Genomic DNA, 12,860 nt, shown 5'->3' on the forward strand with positions numbered 1-12,860 from the left:
GGAAATCAAGAAGGCAATTTACGCAAAAGATTATATTGCAACTCTTTTGTTGCAAAAAAGAAGAAGAGAGTTTAAGTACAATGAATAAATAATTTAAGAGAAAATGTCAAATAAGGACCCAAAGTGGACAATGCTTCAATTAAGGGCCCAAAGTGCCCAAACTAGTTTCAAATAAGGACCCAGCTCACCGGCCGGCCAAATGTTTGCCGGCCGGCGACTGTGAGACATTTTCCGGCGCCGGAATAGGGGCAATTTTGTCTTTTTCTTCTTTTTTTTTCTTTTTCCTTTTTTTCTTTTCTCTCTTCCCTCTTGTGGCCATCGCTGGCGACGTCTGCCGGCCTCAGGCGAGGGCGGCCTTCGCCGGCGTTGGGCGACGGTCGCCCTCGGTTGGATTGACGGACGTCGCCGGCGATGGCCACAAGAGGGAAGAGAGAAAAGAAAAAAGGAAAAAGAAAAAGACAAAATTGCCCCTATTCCGATGCCGAAAAATGTCTCACGGTTGCCGACCGGCGAATATTTGGCCAGCTGGTGAGCTGGGTCCTTATCCTCGCCGGATCTAGCGAGGGTGAGGGCGGGTCTCGCTCGCCCAGGCGAGGGCCACCCTCGCCCTCGCCTGAGGCCGGCGATAGCCACAAGAGGGAAGAGAGAAAAGAAAAAAGGAAAAAAAGAAGAGAAAAAGACAAAATTGCCCCTATTTCGGTGCCGAAAAATGTCTCACAGTCGCCGGCTGGCGAACATTTGGCCGGCCGGCGAGTTGGGTCCTTATTTGAGACTAGTTTGGGCACTTTGGATCCTTAATTGAAACATTGTCCACTTTGGGTCCTTATTTGAGAAAAGAAAATCACTTTGGGTCCTTATTTGATATTTTCCCATAATTTAATGGCATTCGCTTAGCGAAAAAAGAAAAAAAACATAGAAGTGGATGGCATTCTTTATCGGAGGCTCTATTTGTTTCGTAAAAAACATTTTCCGCATTTTCCAACGTTTGGTTTGCTTAAGAAAATGAGTCAATTAGAAAATATTTTCCTGATCAACAGAAAATCTATGCTTAAATTCTAGAAAATGATTTCCTCTTAGAAAAAATCGGAAAACACTCTCCAAAATATGACTAGGTGTCGGCACTTAGACCCAAAACTCTACTTTTGGATATGAAAACCCTAATGCTCAAGTCTTTGGCACCTGGGCTCAAGTTTGGATCCATCGAGGCTCGAATCGGGCCCCTAGTGCCCACGTCCAAGTCCATCTAGGCCCCGAAGCCTTGGTGCTCATGCTCAATGACTCGGTACTTGAGCCTGGGTGCATAAAAGTTGTGCTCGGGCCTTTGATGCTCGAGCTCTGGTCCCCAGCACTTGAGCTCGCGTCCACAAAGGCTATGCTCGGGTCCTCGGTGCTCGAGGTCGAGTTTTTAGTTAATGAAATATTTGTTCTAATAAAAATATATTTAAAAAAATCATATTTTTATTTTAATTTTAATTTTCTTTTCTTTCTTTTTCTTTTTGCTTGGGTCCTAGGTAGGAGTGAGCAAGATGGACCGACCAAACCGGGACCAGACTGGACCCAACCAACCGGTTTGGTCCAGTTCTCGGGAATATCGGTCCGGTTCCTAAAAGTGGAACTGATTTTCGGGCGGTTCGGTTCCTGGTTCTAGAGTGGGAACCGGACCGGATCGGACCGATAATTATATATTTTTCTAATTTTTTTCATATATATATTTTTAAAATTTTTGAAAAAAATAAAAAGCCTAATCTAATTTCCCCAATTTCCTTTTGCCTTTACCAATAAGTGATTGGTCCCATTGGAACCGGACAAGACCAATGGTCCGAACTGGTCCATAGTCCCAAGACTAGCCGATCCAGTCCCTAGTCCTGGAAACTGGAAATCGGCAATTTCGGTCCGGTTCTCAATTCTTGGATTGGATCGGGTCGGACCGTGAACCGTTCACCCCTAGTCCCAAGCGAGGGACGAGCTCTCCCTAAGCCAGCAAGGCTTCACCTTCTCGACGTCTGGTTACCTTAGGCGGGCTCAGCCTTGTCGAATCAAGTGAGATGGAGCTTCGCCCAAGGCCGCGAGGTTGGCTAGGTTGAGCCTCGCTAGTCTAGGGCGAGCTCATCTGTGACATTCTGAATTTCGGGCTATTTTTGGGATTTATAAAACGTGTAATTCGTCGGTGTGCTTATAGTAAAATCTCGCTCGGGAACTGATCACTCCCGGTTATTGATTTTAAAATTGAGATTTCGCTAGAATCGCACTTGATCGAATTTGGCCAGTTATTTAGAGCCCAAACTTTGGTGTTGAATTTCTCGGAGTTACGGGACGAATTTAATTGGACGGTGTCGATATTATTGTGGCCAGCCTCGATATTACCCGGGATATGCGAAAAGTGAAATTTTGACCGGGTGCAGATTTGGACTAGTAGACTTCCCTCGTAGTATATTTTTATTAATATCTTTTGGCCCTTTTCCTATATTATTAATAGGAATTTTCGTGGACCGTTGGATCGTTTTTGAATTTGATCAAGGACCGTCGGATCGCACTTGAGTGCGATGTTGACTTTTCTCTCTCTCTCTCTCCCTTCCCTTTTCCACGCCGGTCCCCCCCCCCCCCCTTTGCGTCTGACACCCACCAGCCCCCACCAACTCTCTCTCTCTCCTCTCCTTCTTTTTCTTTTTCTTCTTTTCTTTTCTTCTCTTCTTCTTCTTCTTCGCTGGTTCCACTTCTGGTTCGTGCTTCTGCTCCTTCGTGCTGCTCACCGACCAGACCGCCCTCCCTTGCCGGAACCAGCCGCTCGCCGCGCGCCGCCTTCCTGCCGCGAGCCACCGCCACCCTAGCTCCCCTCTGGCCGAGCCGCACCACCGGCCACGCCCCGTAGTCGCCTGTCGCTGGCCTGTTCCAGCCAGGCGCGAGCCGCGCCTCCCGCCGGCCCAGCCACCGTCCGTCCACCGTCGCTCACCGCCGTTGTCCCCGCCGCCGGGACACCACCATCAGCCGCCGTTCAGCCCTTGAACCAGCCCCGCCCAGCCACCACAGCAGCTGTCTCCCCTCGCCACGCCCGTTCACCGCTCACCGGAGCATTCCGAGGACACCGCGGACCGTCCTCGTCACCGCCGTCGTCCTCGCGTCGTCGCCGGCGTTAGCCGAGTAAGTTAACCCCTAATCCCGTGTTTAGGGCGTTAAACTTGCTTAGGGTAGTTTAATTTATGTTTAGTTTGTGTTAATTATGGGTTAGTGGTTAATTAATTGTGTTTAGGGTATAAGTTATTGATTAATTTATTGTTATTGATTATTATATGAAATGTTATTATTTTCGGAATTTAAATATTATTTTATTAGTTAATAAATTAATTTCGAATTAAATATTATTATTTTATTATTAAATAATTAATTTCCGAAAATTAAATAGTATTATTTTCGGAAAATTTTCTAACGTTAATTGTGATACCAATGTTGGTTTTCGCGGTATAAGTTGGCGTATTTAGAAAATGATTTGAATGATTTCAATTCGAGGAAATATTTTGACATTTTGGAAAATTAAATTATTTTCGGATATTATTAATTAATTAATTCCGAATTTAATTTATTGTTATTTCGGAAAATTTATAATTTCAAATTATGATTTCTAGCTTGAATGTTGGCGATTTTGCCGCGAATTGTCGTATTAAATTGATTTTATGGCAAATTGTTTGATCGAAAGTTTCTGTGGAAAAATTTATGAGACTTTTGGAATTAAATTATTTTATTCTGTTATGCCAAGTAATGTTAGTGATATTTTGTGGTTGATATTCGTGTTTGATATCGAAGATTGCAAGAATTGATTGACCGTTTGCATGTGTGGCCACTTGGTATTATTGTATGACATCGAGGAAAGCACGATTCATGTATGCATGGGCTAATTGAGAAGATAATAATTGGCCGGAATGCTTGTGTGCTCGTGTGGTCACACGTTGGAACCGTCTTGCCGTGTATCGCTTGACGATGCCCGATTTATCGGATGCTTGGGGATTATCCGAGTGCCGATCCCGGATGCCTTGTCGCGGCCGAGGCGGACTCGATGCTCCTTACGGGATATCATCTTACTCGTAGATCGTTTGATGTTGCCGTATTGGAATGCCGTCTACGTAGATCGTTTGACGTAGCCGTGCGAACGGGCGGGACGGGCCTTTTTGGAAGGCGCCATCTTCTTTGCGTATCGCTTGATGTGTAGTGGCCGAGGGCGTAGTACCGGAATACGTGTGATACATAGTGCCACGATTATGTGGTAGAAAAGCTAGGCATGGTATGGGACGTGCCCAAGTGGATTCTATCTTATAATCGGGACACGCACGCTTGTGATGCATTGATGCATGAGTAAATGATTTAGATGCTTCGAGTTTGCGACATATGCATTTCATCAACGAATGTCTCAAGGCGAGGTAAGGATGCCTGTGATTGTTTAATGATGTGCTGATGATGCTGTATTGCCTGGTTAGGGACCCCCGTGCGAGTTGGCCTCCTAAGCGGGGCTTAGGCTATTAACTTATTGAGACTTTCGTCTCATTTGTTGTTGTTAACCACTTTTCAGGCCGTTAGCACGTTGATGCACCCAATTGGTTCAGGGTGTTCGGAAGCTGGTTTTTGGAGTTCGACTTGTTGGTGGAGTAGATTAACCCGAACCTTTGTCTTTTGCTGGCTTTTTGTGAAAACGCCTGGAGTGGGCTTGTAAGTATGTTCCCAGGCGTTAATCAAGTAAATATTAAAAATGGCTTTTGTTATGTCTGGTTTTCGTCTGCTATCCCTGATTTGATTATTGTCTGGGGATTGTTGTGTTGGTTATCGTTTCCGCTTGCGTAATTCAAAGATAAAAAGAAAAGGGTCGGCGACGAGTCCTGGGTCGTCGCATCATAACGACCATAGCGGGATGTTGCGTGTCCGTAGGGTTCGGGGCGTGACATCATCCCTCATATGTCGTTGGTCGCCAACCACTAGCCGAGAAAGAAAGAAAAGGAAAAAAAATTAAAAATTCAAATTTTTCGGTAATTTTCCTCGAGGAAAATATATCAGATACCAAACGACGGCAATTATATTTTAGTTCATTTTCACGTTTTAGTCAAACATAAAAAAAAAAATATTGTTATTTTTCTGAAAATGACTTTTTAAAAAATATTTTTCAGAACTATCACATTTTGCGTGCAACAAACCCTGCCAAAATTTAAAGATTTTTACACCGCAAGATTCTTTAATTTAAATTGAATAAAAAAGGAAAAGAAAAGGAGAAATTGGAAGCAGTATGAATATCCGACGAACGAGCAATGCGGTTTTGCCAAAACAACAAAATGTTGCTCGGCAATTTAGCCTCCTCTTCCTCAGCGACTCACTCCACCATCTTCTTCTCCTCCTCCTTCCATCGATGCCCTAGCCTTCGAGCTCGCCCCAGCTTCCTCACTGCTCTCCGAGCTCGTTCAGCTCCGGCGGAGCACGACCGCGGCCCTCTCGAAAGCCGCCAGCCGGTCCCCGCGCCGGCGAGCAGCTACGCCGGCGTCAAGCTGCAGGAGACAGTCGACGCCGCGAGGTCCGGCAAGCTCAGGCTCGACGCCTGGATCTCCTCCCGGATGCAGGGCGTCAGCAGAGCTCGCGTCCAGTCGAGCATCCGATCGGGCTTGGTCTCTGTCAACGGCCGCGTCGTCGATAAGGTAAAAGAGGGCACCGACCTCGAGCAGATTTTTTTTTTTTTGTCGTGCCGAGAGCATTCAGTGGTTGAAAGCCGTGGATTGCGCGGTTTCCTCCTTCTTCAGGTCTCGCATAATGTCAGAGCTGGAGATACGGTTGATTGCACGATCTCGGAGCTGCAACCTCTGAGGGCGGAGCCGGAGGATATACCTGTGGACATAGTGTACGAAGACGAGCATGTGCTTGTTGTCAACAAACCTGCGCACATGGTAATTTCTCTCAATTTCTCTGTCCATTTGGATGTCCAATTATTATTACCATAACTTCGTACTTATAAAAGTCTGGTGTCATACTCTCCATACTGTCCTTAAAGATACGCACGCGACAAGATTTTTTGGATCATTTGTTTCTCCGTGTGTATCTTGTCGCTGAAAGAGCATGGTGTAATTCTATCCCCCAAAATTTTCAGTTTGCAGCTTATTATAGTGCATCAGCTATTTAGGCTCGATAGCATCTCAAACCGACGTCATTAAGGTTCAATTCTGTCATTGGGAATAGTTTAAGCAGCCTATCGTTTAAATTTCAGTGATTTGTAAGCTTGAAACTGAGCATAGTGAGGTAAAAACCTGAGAGTTGAATTGGCATTGTTGTTTACCATCCAGGTTGTTCATCCAGCACCCGGAAATGCTTCAGGAACTCTTGTGAATGCCATTCTTCATCATTGCAGTCTTCCAACAGTTGCTTTTTCAGAAACAGAACTTTCTGAGGGCGAGGAGGTGTCTGATGATGAGTCCAGTAGCTCTACAGCTTGTGAAACTTCTACTAAAGGATTTAACTCCTCTGAATTTGGAGGTTCTGTGCGTCCAGGCATTGTTCATAGGTTGGACAAAGGAACTAGCGGATTGCTAGTTGTTGCAAAGGTAACGGTTCTTTCAGATATTTCCACTTCACTTTCATTAGTAGAATTCCTGCTCAGTATCTTCCGCAATGATATAGAATGAGCATTCACATGCCCATTTGTCGGAGCAATTTAAGATGCATACCATTCAGAGAGTATATGTCAGTCTCACATCCGGGGTTCCTTCTGCAACATCTGGCCGCATTGAGGTTCCAATTGGTCGTGATACAAACAACCGTATTCGCATGGCTGCTATTCCAGGACCGAGCAACGGGGGTCAGGCGCGTTATGCTGCTAGTAGGTGATTCATGGACGCTCTAATTTGGTAGTTGTGTGAATTGTGATAATTACACTCTAATTGCTCGATGATTATGTCATATTTCAGGAGAATGTTGGGTTTTAATCGGTTAATAAGATCCTCGTAAATGATCCTTTCAACTTTTAAGAGGCCTATTGCTTATTGTAATTCTTGAATTATGAGCTTTTAAGAAAGCAATAGGTATATAAATTTGGTCAGGCAGGTTGAAGTTTGTGATAATTGTCATTTGAAATCACCTTTTGTGTTCCTTCAGTTCAGAGTCTGTTGGCTTGGTTGGAAGCGGTGAAAATCTGTTTTTGAGACATGCTTTCTGCGTAGTTCTTCAAATATCATAGCTGTAGAGAGCATGGTCACCATGCGGAGTTCCTGGTAGGGCTTTCTAACTAATGAAATAGGTCTTATATCTATTAAGTTTTACAGGTACAAAGTAATTGAAGTGCTTGCCTGTGGAAGCTCCGCTTTGGTTGAATGGAGATTAGAAACTGGGCGTACTCATCAGGTATCGCACCAATAAACCCGCTTTAAGTGGCATGTTATTCAACAATTTGGTATTCCTTGATCAGTGAGTTTTTGCTATGCATTTTCAATTTTTATGCATATCACAAAGTTCTCATCTGCCTTCTCTTTTTTTTTTTTTTTTTTGTGGCAACTAGGTTTTATTGCTTTATATCACAGTTCTTTGTCAAAAAATGCAATCTTTTCTTCAATTGTTCTTCAACTAATATGTAATTTTGTAGATAACCCTCTTATTTTTTGCATTTTTCTTTCGAAAGGGTGGTGCACTCAGATCCAGAGATTAGAGATCAACATCACAACAGCTGCTGCTTTAGTTGTATTTCTTCATGCTTTACATAGACAATCTCCTACTGGGACATGACAGTTTTCGACCTTCTATGTCTTCATGCATAGTTACTTTTTATCTAGCTTTATAGCAACCTCTATAGCTGCACAGCAAATTCCTGCTTATAGCAACTTCTCTCTCGTTCTTGCCCTGCTGCATACTATTTTGACTCTACTGATTGCATATGTCAGCTTTTGCATTGCTCTATCCTTACGTCAATGAAATGTATTTATTTGGGTTTCTCGTTATCTTGACCCTCAAGTGCTTTTTGGAAACAGATCCGTGCCCACGCAAAGTATGTGGGAATTCCTTTATTGGGTGATGAGGTGTACGGAGGGACAAAAAACATGATATTGTCACTGCTGCAAGCCAAATTACCACCTGGTCACCAAAGCCACCTTTCAGAGTTGGTTTCTAAACTAGAAAGGCCTTGCCTCCATGCTTTTTCTCTTGGGTGAGAAACTAAACCATTGTCATATTATGTTTTGCCTCTGATGATGGTGACTTGTCATAGTTGGGTTCACTGTAGCATGTTGCTTTTATAGGTTTATACATCCTCATACAGGGAAAAATGTGCAGTTCTCATGTGAACCACCTGAAGATTTCTCTCTAATGTTGGGTCAACTTTACAAACTTGGCATGAAGAAGGTAATTGGTCACCTGTTAGGGATGGCTCAACCATATTATCGCACTTCTTGTTTCTGTTTTCTTGATTAATGAGCTATATCATTTTACTTGTGGCATGAAGAGAGTGTGATTTGCATGCATACTTCGCCCATTCCCTGAGGCTGTATGTGCGAGTGTTGATCTGATGGTAATGGGGCCAGATGTTGGGATGGGAGTAATTGTAATAAATTTAATATATACATGCATGAATCAGTTAGGAGGAATCTAACTGAATGGTGCGATATTTTCTTTGTGTATTGCCTTATTCCTCTGTTAGTAACGGTCAAGATGCTCCAGGCCATGCTTAAACTCTGGCCCAAGTTTGCACTTTTGGGTTGTTGAGCTGTCGAAGGAGCAAAGCAAGGTCTACAGTTCCTTTGTGGGATCATTTTAATAAGCTTTTGTCCTAATTGATTGCGCCTAGCAACTTACCTGGAAAATACAATTTGCTCCAAGGATGAGAATTCTCTGGACATCCAGGCGTCTTTATTCTCTTTTTGTGAGCCCCGGGGTGCTAGAATTGGGTGCTGTCATGTAGGTGAATGCACTACTTCCAAATGTTGTTTGAATTGATCAAGCACCTTGTATGTTCATTATTCTGCTTGCCTGAGATGGAGGCATAGCAGATTGCAGTTATCAAAATGGGTGCAATTTAAAATATTTTCAATTATCCTCATAATGTTTGAAGCATGGATCGATGGATATTGAAGCGCCCTTAATTATATGTGGACTGGTTACAGTATTGCTGTGATTTAGCTGGTTGAATAGACAATAAATTCCTGTTCTTCTTTAAAACCAAATTATTCCTTACTCTATCTCTCTCTCTCTCTGATTGCAGCCTACCTTGAAGACATGATTAATCCCAGCAAAAATTTGAGTTGAGTGAGTGCTCGTATTATTTTGGAGCGAGCAGGCATGAGGTTAGCGAGATTTTTGTTGAAGTTGGTTATTTCTGCCGAATCTTTTGATGAATATGCCATACCTACTTAAATATGTCTGTCTTGTTATGCTAAGTAGCTGTCCTCCAGGAGATGTATGGAGATGTATGCTGTCCTCCTGTATGAATTGAATTGTGACTTGTCGACCATTATGATTTTGTATTCTGTGCTATAAGATTAAAGATTATTCACTGCGCGCTGCGATCTGGATTCAGTGGCTCTGAATGAACTGTAAGAAAAAGCTTCTATCCAGATCATGGAATGAAAATCTATGCATCAATATTTTTTTTTTCTGCCGTATATTGGAGAATCGATTTAGCCTGTTAAGTTATGTAATAGATATGGGCAATTTACACTCTGAATGTCAAAACAAATTGCCTGAAATACATGTACAGGAAAGGTAAATTGTAGACGTTTAGGAGATGCTTGAGTTGAGTCTGCAAAGGCAAAATAAGAATCGTCAGGCTACATCCAAATTCAATTTACTTGCAAGAGTTAAATGGTTATTCTGCCTTAGTTTGTCAGAAGCAAACTGCTAAGAAGGTTGCATAATGGATTCTGGACGTCAGGGAAAGGGAAAAGATAGAGCCTACGGCTTATGGATCTTTCGGCTGTACCCTGTAGCCATAAGTCCAATGTAACTGAGGATTCTCATAATACTCCCCATGATCGAACAGAAGTACTTGCTATTATATAGGAATTATTTGCAGCATTCACTACTAGAGAACGAGTGAATGCTCGTTTGCTTGTTTATAAGTAGAAGAAGGGACCAGTTTTTCTGTCAACTTTTAAAGTGACGAGTCTGGTCCACTTGTTTGTGAGAGTTTTTAGCCTGACCTAAGTGGGAGCATCAGATTGAACTTTTGGATCAGCTGCATATTTTACAGAAAAAGAAGTAATTTAACTTTCTTCAATATTTAGGACGAAATATTATGGTAAAAGGACCATATAGCGCCTCCAATATTTAGAGTGAATGCATGTACTTTTAAATTGATGATACTGACCTTTGTTGCATATTTGTCAAATTAGCTGTCCATCTAACTTTTGCTAGGTTTCCTATGGAGCTAGGCAGTGCGAAAACCTCCTAGGCTGTCTTGAAGGATGGTTGCATCAGAAATCCTAATCAAAGTTGTTTTTTTTGGTCTGAATCCTATTCAATATCACCCACTTGAAAGTACATGGGAAGATCAAGTAAAACACTGTTAAATACATGGGAGTACATGAGAACCGAATACGATCATAACAGCAGTATTTTTGGAATTAGCTTGAAAATTGAAGAGTACCTGTAATAAACGATGGCTTAGACCTTGTACTCCTGGACGTGCATCCACTTAGGAGCTGACCACTTTGTCCCTTTGATCACGGAGCATGCACCTGACATAGGCAGTAGAGCACATCGAATGAGAATATGCTATTTTGGCATTTTTTTTAGGGAAATTAGTTAATCAAATGCTGATTTCAGTACAGGTTGTTAACTCTCCCATGCGACACAGGGCTGGTGCTAAATTGGGAACTAAATCGCCAGAGCAAGGAACTACTAACCATGCAAACTTGCCGGGTCAAGCGAACCGTCAGGCTTCATGCTCCAGAAAAGTACTGCATTCCCCATTTTCGGTTTTACAGACAGTCCCTGTTTGCCACATTCTGATAATTCGTTCCACCAAGGCACGGCGCTGAAGTTTGCCTTGGCAGCTGGAAACACTGTCTCTCCCCCTTCCTCGACGTCACTCCTGGATTATCATCAAAAGGAACTCAGTGAAGAACATAAAAAAAGGAAGACGAACTATTTATGTGAAAGGTGTTGAATTTCGTGTTTATCATCATATGCATTTTGGAAAAAAAGAAAACGATCCTTACAGATACATAAGCATTGTTGCCATTCTTTGGCCTCCATTCCTAGTGTTGAAAGGGTCGGAAAAGTAGTCATGATGTGCATCGTATTTTTGCCCGTGCCCATATTGCAGAATTTGAAGTCCTTCTCCATGCTCTGCAAATGCATAAGGTTTCTCATCATCAGTTGAACTATCTCAACAAAAAGCGACTGATAAAAAGATCATGGAAATTGGCATAGAATGGCCGAAGATGGACCAGAAATTTCAATTTCGGAGATGGATTGCAAGGGCCATGTGACGCTGGCAAATGATGCTTCAAACCAGCTTTTCATTCTGAACATTTTGCACGCATGGCTCGGCTTACCTACGGGAATGTGAGTGAAGTCAGCTATTCTTTTCTCTATTGCCCTCACGATTTTGTCTTGCCCTCGGTTGAGAAACATTCCGAAGCTTGTGCGCACCCTGCAATTTCCATTTTTGTATAAGCAAAGAAGCTAAGAGCTTGCTCGTTCTTGAGCGAAAACTGGACGTGGACAAGGCTTTAGAGCTGGGAGACATCTAACCCGCTATCCATGCTCTTCCCGGTCGAGCCATCGACGACGGTCGACTTGCTGATGCTAGGTTTAGCAAGACTTACCAGGTACTCACACTCTTCCCTGGACTGTAAATCAAAGGATCTCGACTCAGCTTAGCATTTGACAAAGATTCATCGCATGCTGGGACACATGGAATCGTAATCCCAACCTAGACTTTGTAAAAAATGGTAATGCTCAGTTGTGGAAATCGAATAGTACTACTGACCAGGAAATTGTGGTAAAGAAAAGCTCGGGGCTCCCACGAGAGCACCTGAGTCCACTGCTTCCCTCTCTCTCCCAACCCTCCAAATGCAGCTCTGCACATCATCAAACGACACAAAACTTTTGTCAGCATACATTACCGTGCCGCGCGATTCATTAAAATGGCGTGCAAAACACCTTCGCATGCGCGCGCAATCTCGTTTACCTCTCGACAGTGTGGGCATGAACGGGGGTCGATCCTTCCCGCGGTGAAATCTCTCTTCTCACGGGAAGGGACACGAGCCCGAGAGCGAGCAAGATCAGAAGGACCACCGTGAACGACAGCAGCAAAGTCAGAGCAAGCGAGCGGTTCCATGCCCTTTGCGTTTGCACCCGCGCCACCTTGCCTTTTGCCATCTTCGGACCGCGGTATGGCCAAAAGAAGGCCTTCTTGACGAGATCCCACAGGAACCGAACGTACAAACCGATCATATGAGGCCTCATGGAGGTATGGAGATGCACGATACTGAAGCAAAAGGAAAAAGGAAACGAAATGAAGCGATGCTCTTTAGTCTCGTTATTACTGAGATTAATATAGAGGCCTCGGTTTGTGATGAAACCGTTGGGGTCAGAGGAGTTGAAGTGTCGATTATGGCCTTGGAGCGTCTTAGGTGGTTGGTCGTGTTGTTTTTGCTAAAAGCGCGTGGAAAGGGGCGCAAGTCAAAGCGAGGGTATATTTGTCAAAGTGGTGTCGCTCATGGTTTTTCTGGTTAGTTTGTGGGCAGCTCCAAGGTTTGTCTGGAGATCAGCAGGCTGTCTAAAATATTCTCAGTTCGAAAAGTCTTCTTCTTCCCGCTGGTTTTCTCAAAAGTAAACGTGGGCCGGGCCGGGCCGGGCTGGAAGAGGCCCAAGCCCGTGCAGCATGTTCATGGAAAAAGGAATTTTAG

General features: G+C 43.5%; 2 protein-coding genes across 15 annotated transcripts; one reads left to right on the plus strand and one right to left on the minus strand.

Annotated features, from left to right (window-relative positions):
- Positions 1-5,275: 5,275 nt before the first annotated feature.
- Positions 5,276-11,538, plus strand: LOC115664367 (RNA pseudouridine synthase 2, chloroplastic). 14 transcript variants are annotated; one of them, XM_056308695.1, is made up of 10 exons: positions 5,276-5,666; positions 5,769-5,912; positions 6,306-6,563; positions 6,640-6,842; positions 7,281-7,359; positions 7,980-8,155; positions 8,247-8,349; positions 9,206-9,287; positions 10,773-11,103; positions 11,270-11,538. In XM_056308695.1, the coding sequence occupies exons 1-8, from the start codon at positions 5,286-5,288 to the stop codon at positions 9,221-9,223; spliced, it is 1,362 nt and encodes a 453-aa protein (XP_056164670.1). In that variant the 5' UTR covers positions 5,276-5,285; the 3' UTR covers positions 9,224-9,287; positions 10,773-11,103; positions 11,270-11,538. The 14 variants fall into 14 exon arrangements, with proteins under 14 accessions (XP_056164670.1, XP_056164674.1, XP_056164673.1 ...); XM_056308699.1 differs by lacking the exon at positions 11,270-11,538 and having other exon boundaries at positions 6,306-6,425; positions 6,510-6,563; positions 10,773-11,122; XM_056308698.1 differs by lacking the exon at positions 10,773-11,103.
- Positions 9,531-12,480, minus strand: LOC115663618 (probable prolyl 4-hydroxylase 3). Its single transcript, XM_030585606.2, has 8 exons — positions 12,140-12,480; positions 11,939-12,029; positions 11,701-11,798; positions 11,502-11,599; positions 11,163-11,292; positions 10,848-11,035; positions 10,589-10,679; positions 9,531-9,742 (listed from the first exon to the last, which is right to left on the minus strand). Exons 1-7 carry the CDS (start codon positions 12,415-12,417, stop codon positions 10,606-10,608), a joined length of 957 nt encoding a protein of 318 aa, XP_030441466.2. The 5' UTR covers positions 12,418-12,480; the 3' UTR covers positions 9,531-9,742; positions 10,589-10,605.
- Positions 12,481-12,860: the final 380 nt, after the last annotated feature.

This window comes from Syzygium oleosum, unplaced genomic scaffold, assembly GCF_021117445.2.
Source record: "Syzygium oleosum isolate NSW1041296 unplaced genomic scaffold, Sole_v2.1 Sole_v2.02, whole genome shotgun sequence".
Lineage (NCBI taxonomy): Eukaryota > Viridiplantae > Streptophyta > Magnoliopsida > Myrtales > Myrtaceae > Syzygium > Syzygium oleosum.

Bases quoted from the DNA above. Each gene is read 5' to 3' on its own strand.
- LOC115663618 (XM_030585606.2), bottom strand. From the start codon at position 12,417: ATGAGGCCTCATATGATCGGTTTGTACGTTCGGTTCCTGTGGGATCTC. The intron at 11,600-11,700 runs GTTAGATGTCTC...TGGAAATTGCAG, and splicing joins GGGAAGAGCATGGATAGCGG to GGTGCGCACAAGCTTCGGAA. The intron at 11,036-11,162 runs GTAAGGATCGTT...ATGATAATCCAG, and splicing joins GCAACAATGCTTATGTATCT to GAGTGACGTCGAGGAAGGGG.
- LOC115664367 (XM_056308695.1), top strand. From the start codon at position 5,286: ATGCGGTTTTGCCAAAACAACAAAATGTTGCTCGGCAATTTAGCCTCC. The intron at 5,913-6,305 runs GTAATTTCTCTC...TTTACCATCCAG, and splicing joins TCAACAAACCTGCGCACATG to GTTGTTCATCCAGCACCCGG. The intron at 6,564-6,639 runs GTAACGGTTCTT...GCAATGATATAG, and splicing joins GATTGCTAGTTGTTGCAAAG to AATGAGCATTCACATGCCCA.